Raw genomic sequence first — 17,289 nt, forward strand, 5'->3', positions numbered from 1 at the left:
GCCCCGTCCCCGCGGCCCCCACGGCCCCCGCCCCGCTGCTGCATCGCAGGTCGGCTAACGGTGCTCTCCCTCCCGCTCTCTTCTCCCCCAGGCTGCTGAGCAACAACAAGATCACGGTGCTGAAGAACGGCTCTTTCTTCGGACTGCGCGCCCTGGAGAAGCTGTGAGTGCCCGTGGGGCTGCCGTGGGGCTGGGGACACTGCCGTGGGGCTGGGGACACCGCCGTGGGTCTGGGGACACTGCCGTGGGGGGCTGGGGACGCGGCACCGGGTCCGTCTCAGCGGCACGCTCGCCCCAGCGCGCTCGTGGCGGGGGCCGGCGGAGCCTCCTGCCATCCTTACGGCCGGCTCGGCTACGCTCGAACTGATTGTTTTTTGTTGCCGGTCCCTAATCTCGTCTGTAAATATGGTGGGAAGTGTTTATCGCGCTCGAGGCTCCGCAGCGCCGGCCGCCGTGGCGTGTCGGGGAACATCTGGCAGGCGTTAGCGCGGGAGGCGCGCGCCGAAACGCCGCCCCGCTCGCTCGCCCGGTGCCGCGGCGGGGAGGTCGGTGCTCGCTGCCGGCCGGGCTCCCCGCGCCGGAGCTCCCCAATCGCCGGCGATGCCGGGCGCCGTGCCGTGCCGTGCCGCGCCGCAGGATCACCGCGTGCAAGGGTGCCCGCGGCACCGGCTCTGCACCCATGGGGCATCCCGGGCACCCCGGGAGCAGCGACGGCAGCTCCGGGAGCCGCGCTGGGGCTGGAAGCATCCGCTGGGGGCTCCGCTCCGGGGGGGCCGAGATGAAAAGCGACATTGTCCCCCCGAACAAAGTCAACTTTCTTATCTCTCCGTGAAAGGCATCTCTATGGTGGGAGCTTTAATAAGGGGAGATTTATGGCCCCCATATGGGTTTGATCTGTAGGTATGCAGCAGAGGGGACCGGCGCACTGAGGGCGTTTTGTTCCCGGCGCGGCCCGTCGGAGGGTCTCCGCATTCCTGAGCGCAGCGGGGCCGGGAGCGCGGCGGGGCCCGGCCGGAGGCGGCTGCGGCGTGGGGAGGCCCTGCCGTGGGGCCCGTTCCCGGCCCCTCGCAGCGGAGCGGCCCGGAGCCGGCCATGGGCCTGGGACGGTCGCGGCCCAGCCGAGGAGGCGGTGCACGGCCCCAGCGGGACGGGGGGGCTCGCGGGGGGTCGCGGTCCCCCCCGGGGAGCAGGGCCGGCACAGGCCTGGATTTCATTAGCCCGAACAAGGAGGCATTTATTAACGGGGATCTTGTTCGAGTTACGGGCCGTGCACCTGCCCGGGCCGCAGCAGAGCCCAGCTGCTCCGCGGGGCGGCACCGCCGGCTGCCCGGGTCCCGTGCGGGTGTTGTGTTAGGGTGCGGGGTGTTGCATTGAGGTGCAGGCGCTGCGGGGTGCCCAGGGCCGGTGCAGGGCGTTGCGTTGGGGTGCAGAGCTTTGCTTTGGGGTGCAGGGCGTTGCATTGGGTTTCATGGCGTTGCATTGGGGTGCAGGGTGTTGCATTGGGTTTCAAGGCATTGCGTTGGGGTGCAGGGCGTTGCATTGGGTTTCATGGCGTTGCGTTGGGGTGCAGGGCGTTGCGTTGGGGTGCAGAGCTTTGCTTTGGGGTGCAGGGCGTTGCATTGGGTTTCATGGCATTGCATTGGGGTGCAGGGTGATGCATTGGGTTTCAAGGCATTGCGTTGGGGTGCAGGGCGTTGCATTGGGTTTCATGGCGTTGCGTTGGGGTGCAGGGCGTTGCGTTGGGGTGCAGAGCTTTGCTTTGGGGTGCAGGGCGTTGCGCTGAGGTCCGAGCACTGCAGGGCACGAGATGCCCAGTGCAGAGTCTTGGGGCTAGTTTGGGATTTCCAAACCACGTTAATCCCCGAGGGACTGCAAGGGTTAATCCGAAGCAGTCGCTCTTGGGGACCTGAGCTCTTCTGCCTCGGTTCCCTCGGTCCCAAACAGCCCAGCCCTCCTCCCCCGCTGCTGCTCCAAGCGTGGGGTCACCTCCTCCCTCGCCGCTGGCACCGAGCTCTCATTAACGGGGGGATTAACCCGCGCAGCGCGGCGGGCGCGAGGGGCCGGGACGAGCGCTCGCCCAGCCGCCCCATGCGCCGTGCCGCGGGTGCCCCTGCGCCGCCGCTCCTCGGGTCGCGGCTTGGCATCCCGAGTGATCTGCAGCGGCGTAATGAGATTAATGAGCCTGAGCGGGGCTGGTATGCGGCCCTGCTGCTCTCCGCGACGCTCCCAAGAAACCCGGGCAGAGCTGGGGCTTGCGGCAGCGGCGCGGGCGTCGCGGGCCCCCGAGCGGAAGGCTGCGGGGGAAGAGAGGCGGCAGCGGCCCGGGAGCCCGGCCACGCTGAAAGGCGCCCGTGTGAAAGCGCCCGGAGCCCGAGAGAAAAGCAGCTTTCACAGCCGCTCAGCGCCGTGCTCTGTAAACACCGGCAGTGGCGCGCCCGGCTGAAAGCGGCTATTAACTGCCCTCACATGAAAGCGCCGGGACGGTCCAAGAAATCCGCTCGCAGCAGCCGACGTGCTGCACAAACGCGGCAGCAGGGGAGGAGAGCATGAACCGGCCTCTCTGTTCGGCACCGCGAGCGGAGCAGAGCTGTCCGGGGGCGGCGGGGGCCCCGGGCGCGCGGTGCCCTGCGGCTCTGGCGGCTGCGGCGCGTCGCCCGGCCGGGCCGGGGGAGGAAGGGGCCGGGGAGCGCAGGAAACGCCAAGGCAAACAAACGCGGTGCGGCGAGAGGAGCCGTACCGTAAATCAGCGCGGCCCCGGGCCCGCGGCCAGCGGCGGAGGAAGCGACCGAGCGAGGAATGTTCCCGGTGCTGGGGCCGGGAGCCCGCGCGCTGCCAGGCCTGGGGGGTCCCGTGCTGCCCCCGCCCCCGCGGCGAGCGCATCCCGGCCGGCACGGGCGCTGCTGGCCGCTCCCGGGAAGCGCGGCGGGAGCCGTCCCTGGGCCCGGGGCAGGGTCTGCCCATCGCCTCGCCGAGCCCGGCACCGCGCTGCTCCCGGGAGCCTCGTGCCTCCGCGCGCGGCCGTGGCCGGCGGCAGGGCTCCGGGGCGGCTCGGCGGGCGCCGGGATGCCAGGGGTGGTCCCGCGGCGCTGACGGCCGGCGTCTCTGCGGCAGTGGGTGTCACGGCGGGTGTGCACAGGTGTCTCAGGGTGTGCGCAGGTGTCTCAGGGTGTGCGCAGGTGTGTGCAGGTGCTGCACAGGCGGCGGCGGTGGTGTCTCAGGTGTGCGGAGCTGTTCCTTCAGCACCGCCGCTCACCTGGGCCCCGCGCGCCGGCCGGGCTCGGGATGCGCTGGAGCCGGACGGACTCGGGATGTGCTGGAGCCAGACGGACTCGGGATGTGCTGGAGCCAGCAGGGCTCGGGATGTGCTGGAGCCAGACGGACTCGGGATGTGCTGGAGCTGGACGGACTCGGGATGTGCTGGAGCCGGACGGACTCGGGATGTGCTGGAGCTGGCCGGGCTCGGGGTGCGCTGGAGCCGGACGGACTCGGGATGTGCTGGAGCCGGATGGGCTCGGGATGTGCTGGAGCCGATTGGACTCGGGATGTGCTGGAGCCGGACGGACTTGGGATGTGCTGGAGCTGGACGGACTCGGGATGCGCTGGAGCCGGATGGACTCGGGATGCGCTGGAGCCAGCAGGGCTCGGGATGTGCTGGAGCCGGATGGGCTCGGGATGTGCTGGAGCCGGCTGGGCTCGGGATGCGCTGGAGCCGGCCGGATGCAAAGCAAGGGCGCGGGGCTCTGCTGGCTGAGGGGCGGCTGCTCCCCAGCCCGGTCGCTGCCGCGGGAGGGAGCGCCCCGCGCTCTGCCTCTGCGCTGGGGTGGGTCCGAGAGGTGCTGGGAGAGGCAGAGCAGCGGGGAGCAGTGCTGGGGTGAGGACGCGTTGGGGACGAGCCCTGCTGCCCCGTGGCCGAGCGTGCCGGCAGGGCCCAGTGCCCGGGCGCGAGGAGCCGTGTCCCACCGAGGGCTGTGCCACGCGCAGGCAGGCCAGGCCCGGTGCCACCACGCCATCCCTCCTGCCGGACGGCTGCCCGGGGGCCGGGGAGGGGCTCGGCCCGGCCCGGCCAGGCCTGTCCCCGACGCCTTTTGCCCCGGCACATTGCCACAAGTGGAACGCCGGGGTTGCGCCGTGTCCCCGGCAGCACGGTGCCGTGCCGGACGCCAGCGGAGCCCGTTCGCAGCGGAGCGCGAGGTGTTTGCAGAGCCGAGGCAGCAGGTATCGGCAGCCGTTAGGAAAAGAAACCAGGGAGCATGGGGGAGAGAAGCCGGCTCTGAGCATCCCCCATCGCGGCGGCCAGCCAAGGGTTAACGCTCGTCCCGTGGAGCCACCCCGCTCGACTCCGGCTTCCTCCGCTTGTGAGTCCGGGAAAGCAAACACGGGTCGAGTTGTTTGTGTTGGCCGAGCGGGGCCTGGCCTGCGATGAGGTCACCCAGGAATGCTTTGCAGCGCGTTTTCATGCTCTGCGTTTTGAACCGGCCCTCGCAGCGCTCGGCCGCCCGGGGAGGGGAGGTCCCTGGCCGGGACGGGGGCTGCCGGGGCGCCCGGGGCCGCCGCCACCCCAGAGCCGCTCTCCGGCGGCCGTGGCTCCCCTGCAGATGAGAGCGAAGCCAGGGACAGCCAAACTCCTCCGGTCTGAGGGTCCGGGGAGCTGTGGCGAAGGGAAACCCCAGGCGGGGAAGGGGGGCTTTGCCACCGCGGCAGGGCCCGGCCGCTCGGCCGGATGTGCCGCACCGTGAGGGCAGCTCGCAGCACTCGCTGGCGGAGCCGGCCGCGTGCAGCCCGCGGCAGCGTGTGCATGAGCACGGCCGCTCCCCACTCCCAGCCGGCTGCTCCTGGGCTCGGCTGGGCCGGCAGCGTGCGGAGTTGCCCGGGGCAGCGTGCCTGGCTGAGCCCTTGCACAGCTCCGGTCAGGACAGCGCGGGGCCGAAGCAGGCCCTTTGCGCAAGTTTTAGTCTGCTGTTTTCTTGAACACGTGTTTGCAGTTTGCAGGGGGGGTGGCATGACCCTCGCTGGCAGCACCCCATCCTGCTGGGAGGGTTTGCACCGCTCCCCTCCTCCCCTGCATCCTTCCAAGGACCCGTCTAATGATTTTAGGGACCGAAAGCGTTGCTGTCTCTGGAATAAGCAAGCATAGCATCGGTTGCTGGAGCTGGGCTGAGATCTGGTGCAAAAGGAGGGACGCACGGGCCGTGCCGTGCCGTGCCGTGCCGCAGCACTGCTGCCGTGGGGTTTTGCTTGCTGGGCGTCTCTGGGGTTGTGCGCGGAGCGCCAGATGATCGGGTCTGCGCTCCATGGAAACTGCTATAAATAAACGCGGGCATTTCCATGTGTTTTGCATTTCCTCTCTCCGTAAACGTTGGTGATTAGCGAGCGGAGCAGCCCTGCCGGTGCTGCGGGGCCGCGGGGAGCAGCGGGCACTGCCCGGGGCCGAGGTCGGCCGGGCGCTGCTGCTCGCCCATGCCGCTCTCGCCGCCGCGGCCGCCCCCGGCGCATGCCTGCCCTGCCTCCGATTAGATACGTGCCCCAATCGCACTAATAAGCCAAACGCGTTTCCTCCGGGCCGTGCCGCGAGCAAAGCCCTTGTGCCGCCGCGCTGACACTTGCAGCGTGCTCTTATCACGCGGCTGCGCGATAACCCGGCGCGGATAAGGCTGCGCCAGAAACGGCTTTGCCCACGGCGGGAGCTTTGCGCCGCGGCGGTCGCGCCTTGCCCGGCTGGGGCCGGGGGACAGGGGGGACGCGTGCCAGGCTGCCTGCAGCTCGGGAGCGCGCAGAGGGGCCGGCGTCCCCGCCGCATCCCCACCACCCGCGGGGAGCCTGGCGCTTTCCCCGCTTCCCTTTGGAGAGATAATGAGAGGGAAATGGGACGGAAAGCTGCTAGCGAGGTTCCCACCCGGCGCTGTGCAGCGCTGGCGGGGAGGGACGGGAGCCCGGGCAGGGCGGCGGGCGGCTCCGCGTGCCTGGGGACCCCCGCGGTGGCCCTCGCGCCCCGGGGCCGGGCTGGGGGGTCGGGCAGGCTCCTGCATCCCCCCCGCGGTGCTGCATCTCCCGCGGATGGGGCGGGAAGCCTTTTCCGCTGGGACCGGGCTTCCCTGCTCTGCGCTCAGCGTCCGTGTGTCTCCCTGCAGGGACCTGAAGAACAACCTCATCAGCACGGTGCAGCCGGGCGCCTTCCTCGGCCTCCCCGAACTGAAGCGGCTGTAAGTGCCAGGGCAGCCCCGCGGCGCGGCCCGGGCCCCGGTGCCGTCCCCCCGCCAACGGCCCCTCTGCTCGCTTCGCAGGGACCTCTCCAACAACCGCATCGGCTGCCTGAGCGCCAGCGTCTTCCAGGGGCTCTCCAACCTCGTCAGGCTGTAAGTAGCCACGCGCGGGCCGGGAGAGGGGCTCTCGGGGGCCGCCCGGGCATCTCTGCGCCCAGCGCGGGCGGCTTTGCACGCCGGGGCCGTTCCCGCAGCTTCCCGCCGTCACCGTGCCCGCGCAGGGCAGAGCGGGGCCCTTCGCCGCAGCAGAGCTCCTGCTGAGATGTGTCCAGCTGCTCTGCGCGAGCCGAAGGCCACCGTGGCCTCTGCGTCTGTGCGATGGGCGCAAGCGGTGTGCGTCGGGGCCGGGACTCCTGGGTTCCCCGCGGTGGCCGGGGCTGAGCCGTGTGCTGGCTGTAAGCGGTGGGGGATGCTGGGACCCCCAGGCGCGGCAGAGGGCCTGGATTTTCCGAGGTGCGTTTCCTCTCCCGGCTGCTCCTCCGGCCCCACACACCGCCTTTCTTTGCTGTCTTGCAGGAACATGTCGGGGAACATTTTCTCCAGCCTCCAGCCAGGCGTCTTTGACGAACTCCCCTCCCTGAAAGTCGTGTGAGTATGTAGCCCCCGCCGAGGCCTCCGTCCCCCTCCCCAAACGCACGCTCGCCCCTGGGCTGCGGACGTCGAGTGCGAAGGTGCGTCCTCTCCCCCCGGCGCGCTGCGTGCACCCACCGCTGCGGCGCCCGGCCCCGCGGAGCTCCCCGAGCGGGGCCCGCCGCAGCCCCGGGAGGTCCCGCGCCAGGGTCTCGGGGTCGGCCGCGCCGGGAGGCGGCTGCAGCCCGTGACGCCGGCCCTTGCAGCGACTTCGCCACCGAGTACCTGACGTGCGACTGCAACCTGCGCTGGGTGCTGCCCTGGGCCCGCAACCGCTCGGCGCAGATCTCGGACAAGACGGTGTGCGTCTACCCCCGGCACGTGCACGCCGCGCCGCTCCGCAGCACGCGGGAGAGCCAGCTGCGCTGCGGTGAGGCCGGGGCCGGGGCGCGCGGGGCCCGCCGATGCCGGGCACGGGCTCACCGGCCGGCTGTGTCCCCCCCCCACCCCCCCCCGCAGCGGGCACCCCGGAGCTGCACACCCACCACCTCATCCCGTCGCTGCGCCAGGTGGTTTTCCAGGGCGACCGGCTGCCCTTCCAGTGCACGGCCACCTACCTGGACAACAGCACCCAGATCCGCTGGTACCACAACCGGGAGCCGGTGGAGGAGGACGCGCGGACGGGCGTCATCGTGGAGGAGAGCCTCGTCCACGACTGCACCTTCATCACCAGGTGGGGCCGGGGCCGGGGCCGGGCGGGACGCGAGCTGCGGACGCCTCCTGCGCTTCCCAGCGTCCTGCTGGGGGTCCCCGCGGCTGGGGACACCGTGGCGGGCTGGCCGAGCCGGGGGCGGCCCCGGGGCTGTGCCCGGCCCTCTGTCCCACCCCGCCCTCCGCTCCGCAGCGAGCTCATCCTCTCCAACATCCACGTCTCGGCCAACGGCGAGTGGGAGTGCGCCGTCTCCACCTCCCAGGGCAACGTCAGCAAGAAGGTGGAGATCGTGGTGCTGGAGACCTCCGCGTCCTACTGTCCCGCCGAGCGGGTCACCAACAACCGTGGGGACTTCAGGTAGGACTTCTGGGGCCCTGGCGGTGGCGGGATGGGGCGCGCTGCCGAGCCCGTGTCCCCCTCTCCTCCCGGGTCGCCCCGGTGCCCCAGGGCGGGGGCTTGCCATGGCGGGGGGGGCACCGGCGCCCAGGCCCGCAGGTGACCTGGCGTCTGGTAGCGATTAGCGGCCGCGGAGCGCGCGCCTTGGAGCGGCTTCCCGCGCTGGCGGCGCAGCCCGGCTCCAGAAGCAGAGGTGTTGGAATTTCTCTGGCAAGAGACGAAAGACTTTGGGCGCCCGCCGTAACCTCGGCCGGGCCTTTATGGAATATAAATTACTGGTACAGTAAATGTGGCTTAGATTAGCAGCGGGCCCCCCTGCCCCTCCGCGCGGTGCCGAGTGGAGCGGGATATGGGATTAGGCAGCCGGGGAAGGCAGCTTCCCGGGGAGCCCCGAATGCCGGAGCAGTGCAGCGCGGTGGCACGGCCCACGCGGGGAGGGAGCGAGCAGGCCGAGGGTCCCTCCAGCCCCGTGCGCAGGCACCAGGCCTGGGGTGGCCGTGGCTCCGGCAGGTCCCCCCGGGCAGCCGTGGTGGGTCCCGTCCCCCGCGTTGGCTCCATCGCGTGCACGTGCGAGGGACGGCGGGGAGGGCACATGCCGGGGGGGGGGGGCGCACGACCTCCCTGTGCGTCCCCTCATCCAGCTGCGGTGTCCGGGGGTGTCGCGGAGGCCAGATGTTCCAGCAGCTGGGCGCTGCGGTGGTCCCGGGGAGGGAAATCCGTAATCCCGTAAAAGCCTCAGCCGCTGCCTGGGTCGCGTGCGGGTCTCGTCCTCGTGAAGCCTTTCCTGCAGCTGGGAGGGGGCTGCCGGCGGGGCGGTTGTCCCCCGTCGCCCTGCACGCCGCCGGGGCGGGAGGGCCGGGGTCCCGGCCCCGTGGCAGCGTGGGGGGGTGGCGGGGGAGCCGTGCGGGCGCCGGCCGGGGCTCAGCGTGCGTCTGCCCGCGGGCAGGTGGCCCCGCACCCTGGCAGGCATCACCGCCTACCAGCCGTGCCTGCAGCACCCCTTCGCCGCGGGGCCGGCGAGCGGGGGCCCGGCCGGGGAGCGGCAGGCGGCCCGGCGCTGCGACCGCGCCGGCCGCTGGGAAGAGGGCGACTACTCGCGCTGCCTCTACACCAACGACATCACCCGCGTGCTCTACACCTTCGTGCTGGTGAGCGGGACGGGGAGAGGCCGGGGGGCTCGGCGCTGCCCCGGGTGCTCCCGGGGCGGCCGGTGACCGTCCCCCGGGCCGGGCCGCTCCGCTCCGCTCCGCAGATGCCCATCAACGCCTCCAACGCCCTGACCCTGGCGCACCAGCTGCGCGTCTACACGGCGGAGGCCGCCAACTTCTCCGACATGGTTGACGTCCTCTACGTGGCGCAGATGATCGAGAAGTTTATCGGCTACGTGGACCAGATCAAGCAGGTAACGCGGTGGCCCCTGCTCCCCCCAGCCCTGCCGGTTCAGCCCGACCGGGGTGTTTCCCACCGGGGCCGGGCCGGCGTCCCGTGAGGGCCCCCGCGGCGGTCCTCACCCCCCCCCCCGCTCTCCTGGCAGCTCACGGATGTCATCGTGGAGATGGCCAGTAACCTCATGCTGGCGGACGACCACATCCTGTGGATGTCGCAGAAGGAGGAGAAGGCCTGCACCAGCATCGTCCGCTCCCTGGAGAGGATCGCCCTGCACACGCTCGGCAGCAACTCCCAGCACATGGCCGTGGTGAGCGTCTCCCGGGGGGGGCGGGGGGGGGGCTGGCCCGGCCGGGGCTGCCCCTCGCCGCGGGGCTCACGGCAGCCGTGCGGCTCTGTGCCCGGCAGAACTCGCGAAACATCGCCTTTGAGGCCTACGTGGTGAAGCCGGAGAGCTACGTGGGGCTGAGCTGCGTGGCTTTCCAGCGGCGGGACGGGGGCCCGGGGGGGCGGCCGCCCCCGGCGGAGCGGGGCGCCGAGCCCGACCAGCAGCTGCGGCTGCGCTGCACCACGGGGCGCCCCAACATCTCCCTCACCAGCTTCCACCTCAAGGTACGGGGCGCGGGGCGTGGGGCGTGGGGCAGCCGGGGGGGGGGCCGGGGGGGGGGCCGGCCGCCGCTCACCCGCGCCCGTGCCTGCCCCGCAGAACAGCATCGCCCTGGCCTCCATCCAGCTGCCGCCCAGCCTGTTCGCCAGCCCCGCGCCGCCGGCGGACTGCAAGCTCCAGCTGCTGGTCTTCCGCAACGGCAAGCTCTTCTGCAGCACCGGCAACTCCTCCCGCCTGGCCGACGACGGCAAGCGCCGCAGCGTGGCCACGCCGGTCATCTACGCCGGGACGTGTAAGGACGGGGCGGCTCGGGGCGGCGGTGGCGGTGGCGGTGGCGGTGGCGGTGGCGGTGGCGGTGGCGGGTTCCCTGGGGAAGGTGCTCTGGGGCTCCTGGAGCCCTTGTGGGGCCTGGGGGGGGGGTCCCTGGGGTTGCGGTGCTGCCCCGGTGGGGGGGGGGCCATCTCTGGTGGCCAAGGGGGGGGGGGTGTCCCCGTGCTGGGGGTGCACGGTGGGGGGGTCCTGGTTTGCAGCGGAGGCGTGCCTCACCCGGAGGCAGCGCGGTTGCAGATGGCTGCGGCGTGGGCAACCTGACGGAGCCGGTGGCCGTGTCCCTGCGGCACCCTGGGGAGGGCGCCGACCCCGTGGCCGCGTCCTGGAACTTCGAGGTGCTGGAGGGCATGGGCGGCTGGAGCGCCGAGGGCTGCCAGCTGGCCGCCCGCGAGCCCAACGTCACCTCCCTGCACTGCCGCCACCTCAGCAACGTGGCCGTGCTCATGGTAGGTGGGCGCGGGGCTCAGTGCCGTGGGGCTGCGCTGGGGGCAGGCGAGGGGGCTCTGCAGGGTGTCTGACGGGGGGCCGTTGCGCAGGAGCTGAGCGGGTTCCCCGGCGAGGCGCGGGGCCCCGGCGAGGCGCTGCACCCGGCCATGTACACCTGCACCGCGGTGCTGCTGCTCTGCCTCTTCACCACCATCATCACCTACATCGTCAACCACGGGTGAGTGTCTGCGTGGAGGGCTCTGGCCCACAACCAAGGAGTTCATGGGGGGGCCATCATCGTGGTCCCATGGCACAGCACCCCAGGGTGCTGCTGGCAGTGTGGGGCCAGGGCAGAGTGCTGCGGGGGGGGGGGGGGGGGAGATAGGGTGCCCACTGATGTCCATGGTTGGGGGGAGAGCTCTGGGCAGCACCATGCACAGCTGGCTTGGAGAATCCCATAGCTTGGTGGGCTTGTGGGGAGATGATGGTGAGCAGGTGGGGTGGTGAGCCTGACCCCCCACCTGCAGCTCCTCAGCCCCGCTTAAGGGGGGCCAATGGGGGGGCAGGAGCGTGGGGCTGCTGACTGGCTGCCCGGGGAGGAAGAGGAGGGTCCTCCTCCCATAAAAGCGGCCCCAGGCAAGCGACCGAGGGAGCGGAGCGGCCGGGGGACGAGCGACACGGCAGTTAGCAAGGCAGTTCGCATGGGCAGAGAGCAGGGCCCGCCACGCTGCCCAGGTAAGCCGGGCCTTGGGCCCCTCTCCTGGGCGGGAGCCCTGGAGCTCCAAAGGCACCCTCGGGCCTCCTTGGAGGGCCCAGCTCAGCTCCAAGAAGGCCCCGGGCAGAAGGGCTACCTCGGAGCCAAGGAGAGGACCCAGCCTGCTTGGGTCCTCCTGGGCAGAAGGGCTACCTCGGAGCCCAGGATACTCCTGGAGCCCTGGCTTGCCTGGGCCCCACTCGCCACCCTGGAGCCAAGGATACTCCCAGAGCCTGGAGCTCTAAGGGGGCCTTCTTGGCTCCAGGGTGGCGAGTGGGGCCCAGGCAAGCCAGGGCTCCAGGAGTATCCTGGGCTCCGAGGTAGCCCTTCTGCCCAGGAGGACCCAAGCAGGCTGGGTCCTCTCCTTGGCTCCGAGGTAGCCCTTCTGCCTGGAGCCGAGCTGGGCCCTCCAAGGAGGCCCGAGGGTGCCTTGGAGCTCCAGGGCTCCTGCCCAGGAGAGGGGCCCCTGATGTGGGCCCAAGGCCCGGCTTACCTGGGCAGCGTGGCGGGCCCTGCTCTCTGCCCATGTGAACTGCCTTGCTAACTGCCGTGTCGCTCGTCCCCCGGCCGCTCCGCTCCCTCGGTCGCTTGCCTGGGGCCGCTTTTATGGGAGGAGGACCCTCCTCTTCCTCCCCGGGCAGCCAGTCAGCAGCCCCACGCTCCTGCCCCCCCATTGGCCCCCCTTAAGCGGGGCTGAGGAGCTGCAGGTGGGGTGGTGAGCAGCCCATCCGGGGGGACCCCCCAGACACTGGAGCTCCAGGGTGGCTCCAAGCCCCATCTCAGGCTGGTGGCAGTGGTGACAGGGCTCCCTGCAGCTCCTCCTGCAAGGCAACCCACAGCAACGCCCATTGCCCCACAGCTCCCACTAAGTGCCCACCCAAGGAGCGCAGGGCCAGGGCAGGACTCATTACTGAGACCCACAACCAGTCACAAGCACTAAGGACCTTCAGCCCCTCGGTGGCAGACACCTGCCCCACACCAACACTGGGGCAGCCGGGTGGCCAACGAGCTCCAGGAGGGACAAGGCGGGGGGGTGCGTCTCCCACTGATGAATGCAGCCCTGGGGACTCCCAGAGAGCACGAGGGCACAGCACCTGTAAAGACAGAAGGAAACATCCAACAGATTAGACATGAGACACCAGCGCTACCTCCCAGCCTAGGGAACGCTGCAGTTTTACACTCAATATCTTGCTTAAAGTCCCCCTAGTCACACAGCATTTAGACTAAGTCCTATTTCACAACTACACTTCAGGCCTCAAACACTCCTCTCACAGCCCCTGACACCTTACCAAAGTCCAGAGTCACTATCAGTCTGGAACTACTTATTACCAGCTACTTCACTCAGAAAGATTGATTGTGTACTGACCAAGTCTCAATAATCACAGTAATACAAGTGATTAATAATAATAACAATACTAAACTAACAGCATCATCTATGGCACCAGGAACACCTTTCTTTCTTTCTTTTTTTCTTTCTTTTCTTTCTTTTCTTTCTTCTTTTCTTTCTTTCTTTTCTTTCTTTTCTTTCTTTTCTTTCTTCTTTTCTTTCTTTTCTTTCTTTTCTTTCTTTCTTTTCTTTCTTTCTTTTCTTTCTTCTTTTCTTTCTTTCTTTTCTTTCTTTCTTCTTTTCTTTCTTTTCTTTTCTTTCTTTCTTTTCTTTCTTTTCTTTCTTTCTTTTCTTTCTTTTCTTTCTTTCTTTTCTTTCTTTCTTTCTTTTCTTTCTTTCTTTCTTTTCTTTCTTTCTTTTCTTTCTTTCTTTCTTTTCTTTCTTTTCTTTTCTTTCTTCCTACCAGTTTGCTGGGCGTTTCACTCCTCAAAGTCCTAGGGATGGTAGCGTCCTGCTGCTTGTGGTGGGGGAGGCTGATGATGAGCCATTGACACCCCCTCACCTACAAGAACACCTTTATGTCCAAAGTTCCTTCTTTCTCAAGCCAAGTTTTATTTAGTTTCCCTTTTAAGTAAGTTACTTACTTACTTACTTACTTACCTACTCTTACTTAAACAGCTTTATTTTCCTTGGTCGCCCAAGACGCATGTATTCCTTGCTCTGTTGTCATTGCACTACACATCACAAGCACACTTACTTACTTACTTAATTTCCTATGCTGCACACTGCATTTTCCTCCTGATTAGAAAATTGGTCTTCAGTCTCCATCTCTGCCTGGAGCATCACTTTTGCTCAGCTCCAGGGCTGCGTCTTGTCACCTGCCCAGTGAGGAGTCCTCTATAACCACGGGGTCTCCAGGACCAAGCCTGTGCCCCAGCTCTCATCACCCCCTACCTCACATCCGGGGTTTCCACCTCGCACGGCGTCTGCTGTCACTCCGGGCCCCTTGTTGTGTCTCTGTTCTGCACTGTCACCATCCAGTCGTCAGGACCTCGCTCTGACCACAAGCGCTGCTGGTCGCTGCTGGCCGGATAAGCTGTCCCGCACTACGATAAACGAGGAGCACGCATCATTAACCACAACCACAACCACAACCACAACCACAACCACCACCACCACCACCACCACAACCACCTGCAGCAGAGGAAACTGCGGTTCCAGCTACACACCGTGACAAGAAAGCAGCAGACAAGTCCAGAACAGCTCAGAAACACCGCGGCTCTGTCTTGGGCCCTTGCAAACGCAGCCTGGCGCCTGACACTGGCAATGGCCATACCATACGAGAGGGCTGCAGCCTTACAACCACAAGGCAGCCCCCCCCCCCCGCCGCCGCCCCCCCCCCCACACACACACACTGCAAAAATGCAGCCACCTGCAATGGGGGGGGGCCCACTGCAGGGACCCCGCACCCCCCCCCCCCGGCCTCCTGCCCCACAGCAGCAGCCCAGGGGACAGAGGCGTGCGAGGGACAGCACGCTGGTGGGGCCCGGCACGGCACGGCACGGCACAGCCCGGCACGCAACTCCACACCAGCATCCAGCACTCACCTGGCAAGAGTGGGAGCAGAGCTTCGGGGAACCTCTCCGTGTGCGCTCCGGAGGAGCACCACCAGCTCCGGGATCCCCAGAGATTCGGCACCGGGACGTCTTCACTTCCGCAGGGCAGGGAACACACGCAGCCGTCATGACACAGGTCCACGAATAATCCCGAGCTCCTTGGGGCGATCCGATAGCAGCTGACCACGAAGCGTTCCCGAGACGTTCCTTGCGCAGAGCTGGCTGGGCTGCAAAGGACAACTGCATTAACAGCTAGAATAACGCAGCCGTACAAGCAGCTACGCGCTGCAGGAGCCCCTCGACACGGGCAGGGAGCCATCACAGAGGCCACGTTACTGCACGCGAAGGCCCTCACCAGGCCCAGCGCCCCGCTTGGATCAGGGCCCCCCTCAAGGTCTGCTCCAGTCGCTCGGGGAAACGTTGCCTCCAGGGCCCACCGCAGCCACCCCCTGCTCCAGGGTCTGCCCACCCCCACCAGCACAGGGCCCGGGGTCACCAGCCACGGCCACAAACAAGCCCCACGGCATCCCACCTGCCCGCCACGAGCAGGTCCCGTCTCTGCATGGCCCTAAGGACACCACAGAGCCAGACGACAGCTGCTGGCACCCACGAGCGTGACACCACCGTGCTGCGAGGAGACAGAGACACAACCAAGCGTTTACCCAACGCTGGGCTCAGGGCAGCATCCAAAACCATCCATCCCGCCTGCTCAGAGGCTCCCAACAACCTCTGTCCTCCAACACGCACCAGGGCAAGGGCAGCCCCTCAAAGCCGCTCGCCAGAGCAGCACGTCCAGATTTGCTGGGAGCAGCAGGGCCGTCACCAGCTCGTGCCCGTCCCCGCGCTCGCGGACAGCCCTGTGCCACCACCAGGGTCACAGTCCCCACGACTCCATGTTCTGGAGCACGTCCCCAGCGCAGTGGGGAGAGCCCAGAACCGGCCACAAGCTCGGCCTCGGGCAGGGGCTCTCGCAGGCAGCACATACGCAGCCCCCGGGGACTCCCTCCCTGACCGGACGGTGTCTTACCGCAACGATTTGTGCCTCTCTTGCAGGGCCATCCACATCACGCGGAAGTGCTGGCACATGCTGCTTAACCTCTGCTTCCACATCGCCATGACCTCCGCCGTCTTCGCGGGAGGCATCACTCTCACCAGCTACCTGATCGTCTGCCAAGCGGTAGGTACCGCCACCGCCGGGACAGGGGTGTCCTGCTTCCCGACAGCGGGTCTGCGCTGGGACGGGGGTGTCCTGCTTCCCGACAGCCAGTCTGCGCTGGGACGGGGGTGTCCTGCTTCCCAACAGCGGGCCTGCGCTGGGACGGGGGTGTCCTGCTTCCCAACAGCCAGTCTGCGCTGGGACGGGGGTGTCCTGCTTCCCAACAGCAGGTCTGCGCTGGGACGGGGGTGTCCTGCTTCCCAACAGCAGGTCTGCGCTGGGACGGGGGTGTCCTGCTTCCCGACAGCGGGTCTGCGCTGGGACGGGGGTGTCCTGCTTCCCAACAGCGGGCCTGCACTGGGACGGGGGTGTCCTGCTTCCCGACAGCCGGTCTGCGCTGGGACGGGGGTGTCCTGCTTCCCGACAGCAGGTCTGTGCTGCAAACACAAAGGCAGAAAGAGGCACATCAGTGAAACAGCCTCGCGAAGCCACGTTTCACCTGGCCGGGCTCCACGGCCGCAGGACCCGTGCCCCGACCGCGATCGGGGGGGCCGACGCGCAGTGACAGCAGCGACCGCCCCGCTTACTCAGCTTACTGCCTCTGCCCGCAGGTCGGCATCATTTTGCACTACTCCTCCCTGTCCACGCTGCTGTGGATGGCAGTGAAGGCCAGAGTCCTCTACAAGGAGGTGACCTGGAAGGCGCCCCAGCAGCAGGACGGGGACGCGTCCCAGCCGGCCCCTCGGCCCATGCTACGGTAGAGACGCCTCCCCCCGCCCCCCCGCCGGCGCGCCGAGAGGGTCCCTTCGCTCGGGAGGCTCTGCCTCAGCCCCGCACACCCTCGGGGGAGCGGCGAAGCCTTTGCCCTGCCCCTGGGGCCCCTGCAGGGATTTCAGTCCCGCCGGAGGCCAGCACTGCTCCCGGTCGCAGATGAAGCAGGGCTGGGGCAGGACTCGCTCCCGTCTTTTCAAAGCAATCGTGCCAGCCCATTTCCCAGCGTAGCCGTTTCTCTCAGGACAGGCTCTGTCCCTGCATCCCCTGCACCGTCCTGGCCCCTCTCCCCGCTTCCCTGGGCGGTCCTGTTTCGCATCACCCCGGCACCCGCCCCGGCATTTTACTGTGGGAAGACATCCTCCCCCTCTCCCACCCACCTTTCCAGAACGGCACATCTGTATTTGTGCAGACAGCCTACAAAATCACTCCATAGCTGCGCAAGCAGCCTACGACATCAAAGACCGCGCTGGCTTCGGCGGGAGCCCTGCCCGTGCCTGGCGATGGCCTCGTGCAAACGGCCCCGGGGCGCCGGGCCGGCCCCCAGCGCTCGCCCTCGGCGTGCGGTGACACCGCCGCCTCCTCTCCTCGCAGGTTCTACCTTATTGCAGGCGGGATACCCCTCATCATCTGCGGCATCACAGCGGCCGTTAACATCCACAACTATCACGACAACAACCCCTAGTAAGTGTCCCCGCGTGACAAGCCCTTCCCCACCGAGCACGTTGCCTCCTTCCATCTGGGAAAGGGAACTGGCGGTGCCAGGAATCGGGGCGTTTTGCAAAGGTGAGCGAGGCCTTTGCTAACGCTTCCCACGCGTCTGGAGACCTGCAGCCGAGCTGTCCGGTGGACCAGCTCCTCGGGAGGCCACTCGGGAGGCTGCGTCCCCACAAGGCCTGTCCCCTGGGACCCACCGGGGCCAGGGCGCTGGGCGCCAGGGACCGCGACGTGGGGCTGCGGCAGGAGGCTCGGCCGGGC

At 68.1% G+C, this 17,289-nt stretch overlaps 1 protein-coding gene and 1 long non-coding RNA gene across 2 annotated transcripts in view; one reads left to right on the forward strand and one right to left on the reverse strand.

The window, feature by feature from the left end:
• The window catches only part of ADGRA2 (adhesion G protein-coupled receptor A2), a 29,076-nt gene that overhangs the window by 8,040 nt on the left and 3,747 nt on the right, over window positions 1–17,289 (forward strand). Inside the window, exons 2-18 of the mRNA XM_064497903.1 lie at window positions 92–163; window positions 6,129–6,200; window positions 6,282–6,353; window positions 6,777–6,848; window positions 7,097–7,260; window positions 7,350–7,563; window positions 7,735–7,899; window positions 8,885–9,086; window positions 9,191–9,340; window positions 9,473–9,634; window positions 9,733–9,936; window positions 10,031–10,223; window positions 10,499–10,707; window positions 10,798–10,925; window positions 15,438–15,561; window positions 16,152–16,297; window positions 16,906–16,995. Coding sequence (XP_064353973.1) covers window positions 92–163; window positions 6,129–6,200; window positions 6,282–6,353; window positions 6,777–6,848; window positions 7,097–7,260; window positions 7,350–7,563; window positions 7,735–7,899; window positions 8,885–9,086; window positions 9,191–9,340; window positions 9,473–9,634; window positions 9,733–9,936; window positions 10,031–10,223; window positions 10,499–10,707; window positions 10,798–10,925; window positions 15,438–15,561; window positions 16,152–16,297; window positions 16,906–16,995 — 2,439 coding nt within the window. The remainder of the gene's footprint in view (window positions 1–91; window positions 164–6,128; window positions 6,201–6,281; window positions 6,354–6,776; window positions 6,849–7,096; window positions 7,261–7,349; window positions 7,564–7,734; window positions 7,900–8,884; window positions 9,087–9,190; window positions 9,341–9,472; window positions 9,635–9,732; window positions 9,937–10,030; window positions 10,224–10,498; window positions 10,708–10,797; window positions 10,926–15,437; window positions 15,562–16,151; window positions 16,298–16,905; window positions 16,996–17,289) is intronic.
• On the reverse strand, window positions 12,136–15,443 carry LOC135323701 (uncharacterized). The gene is made up of 3 exons (XR_010385189.1): window positions 14,376–15,443; window positions 13,534–13,874; window positions 12,136–12,535 (listed from the first exon to the last, which is right to left on the reverse strand). It is a non-coding gene; the product is annotated as an uncharacterized LOC135323701 (long non-coding RNA).

Source organism: Dromaius novaehollandiae, chromosome 26, assembly GCF_036370855.1.
Source record: "Dromaius novaehollandiae isolate bDroNov1 chromosome 26, bDroNov1.hap1, whole genome shotgun sequence".
Taxonomy (NCBI): Eukaryota; Metazoa; Chordata; class Aves; order Casuariiformes; family Dromaiidae; genus Dromaius; species Dromaius novaehollandiae.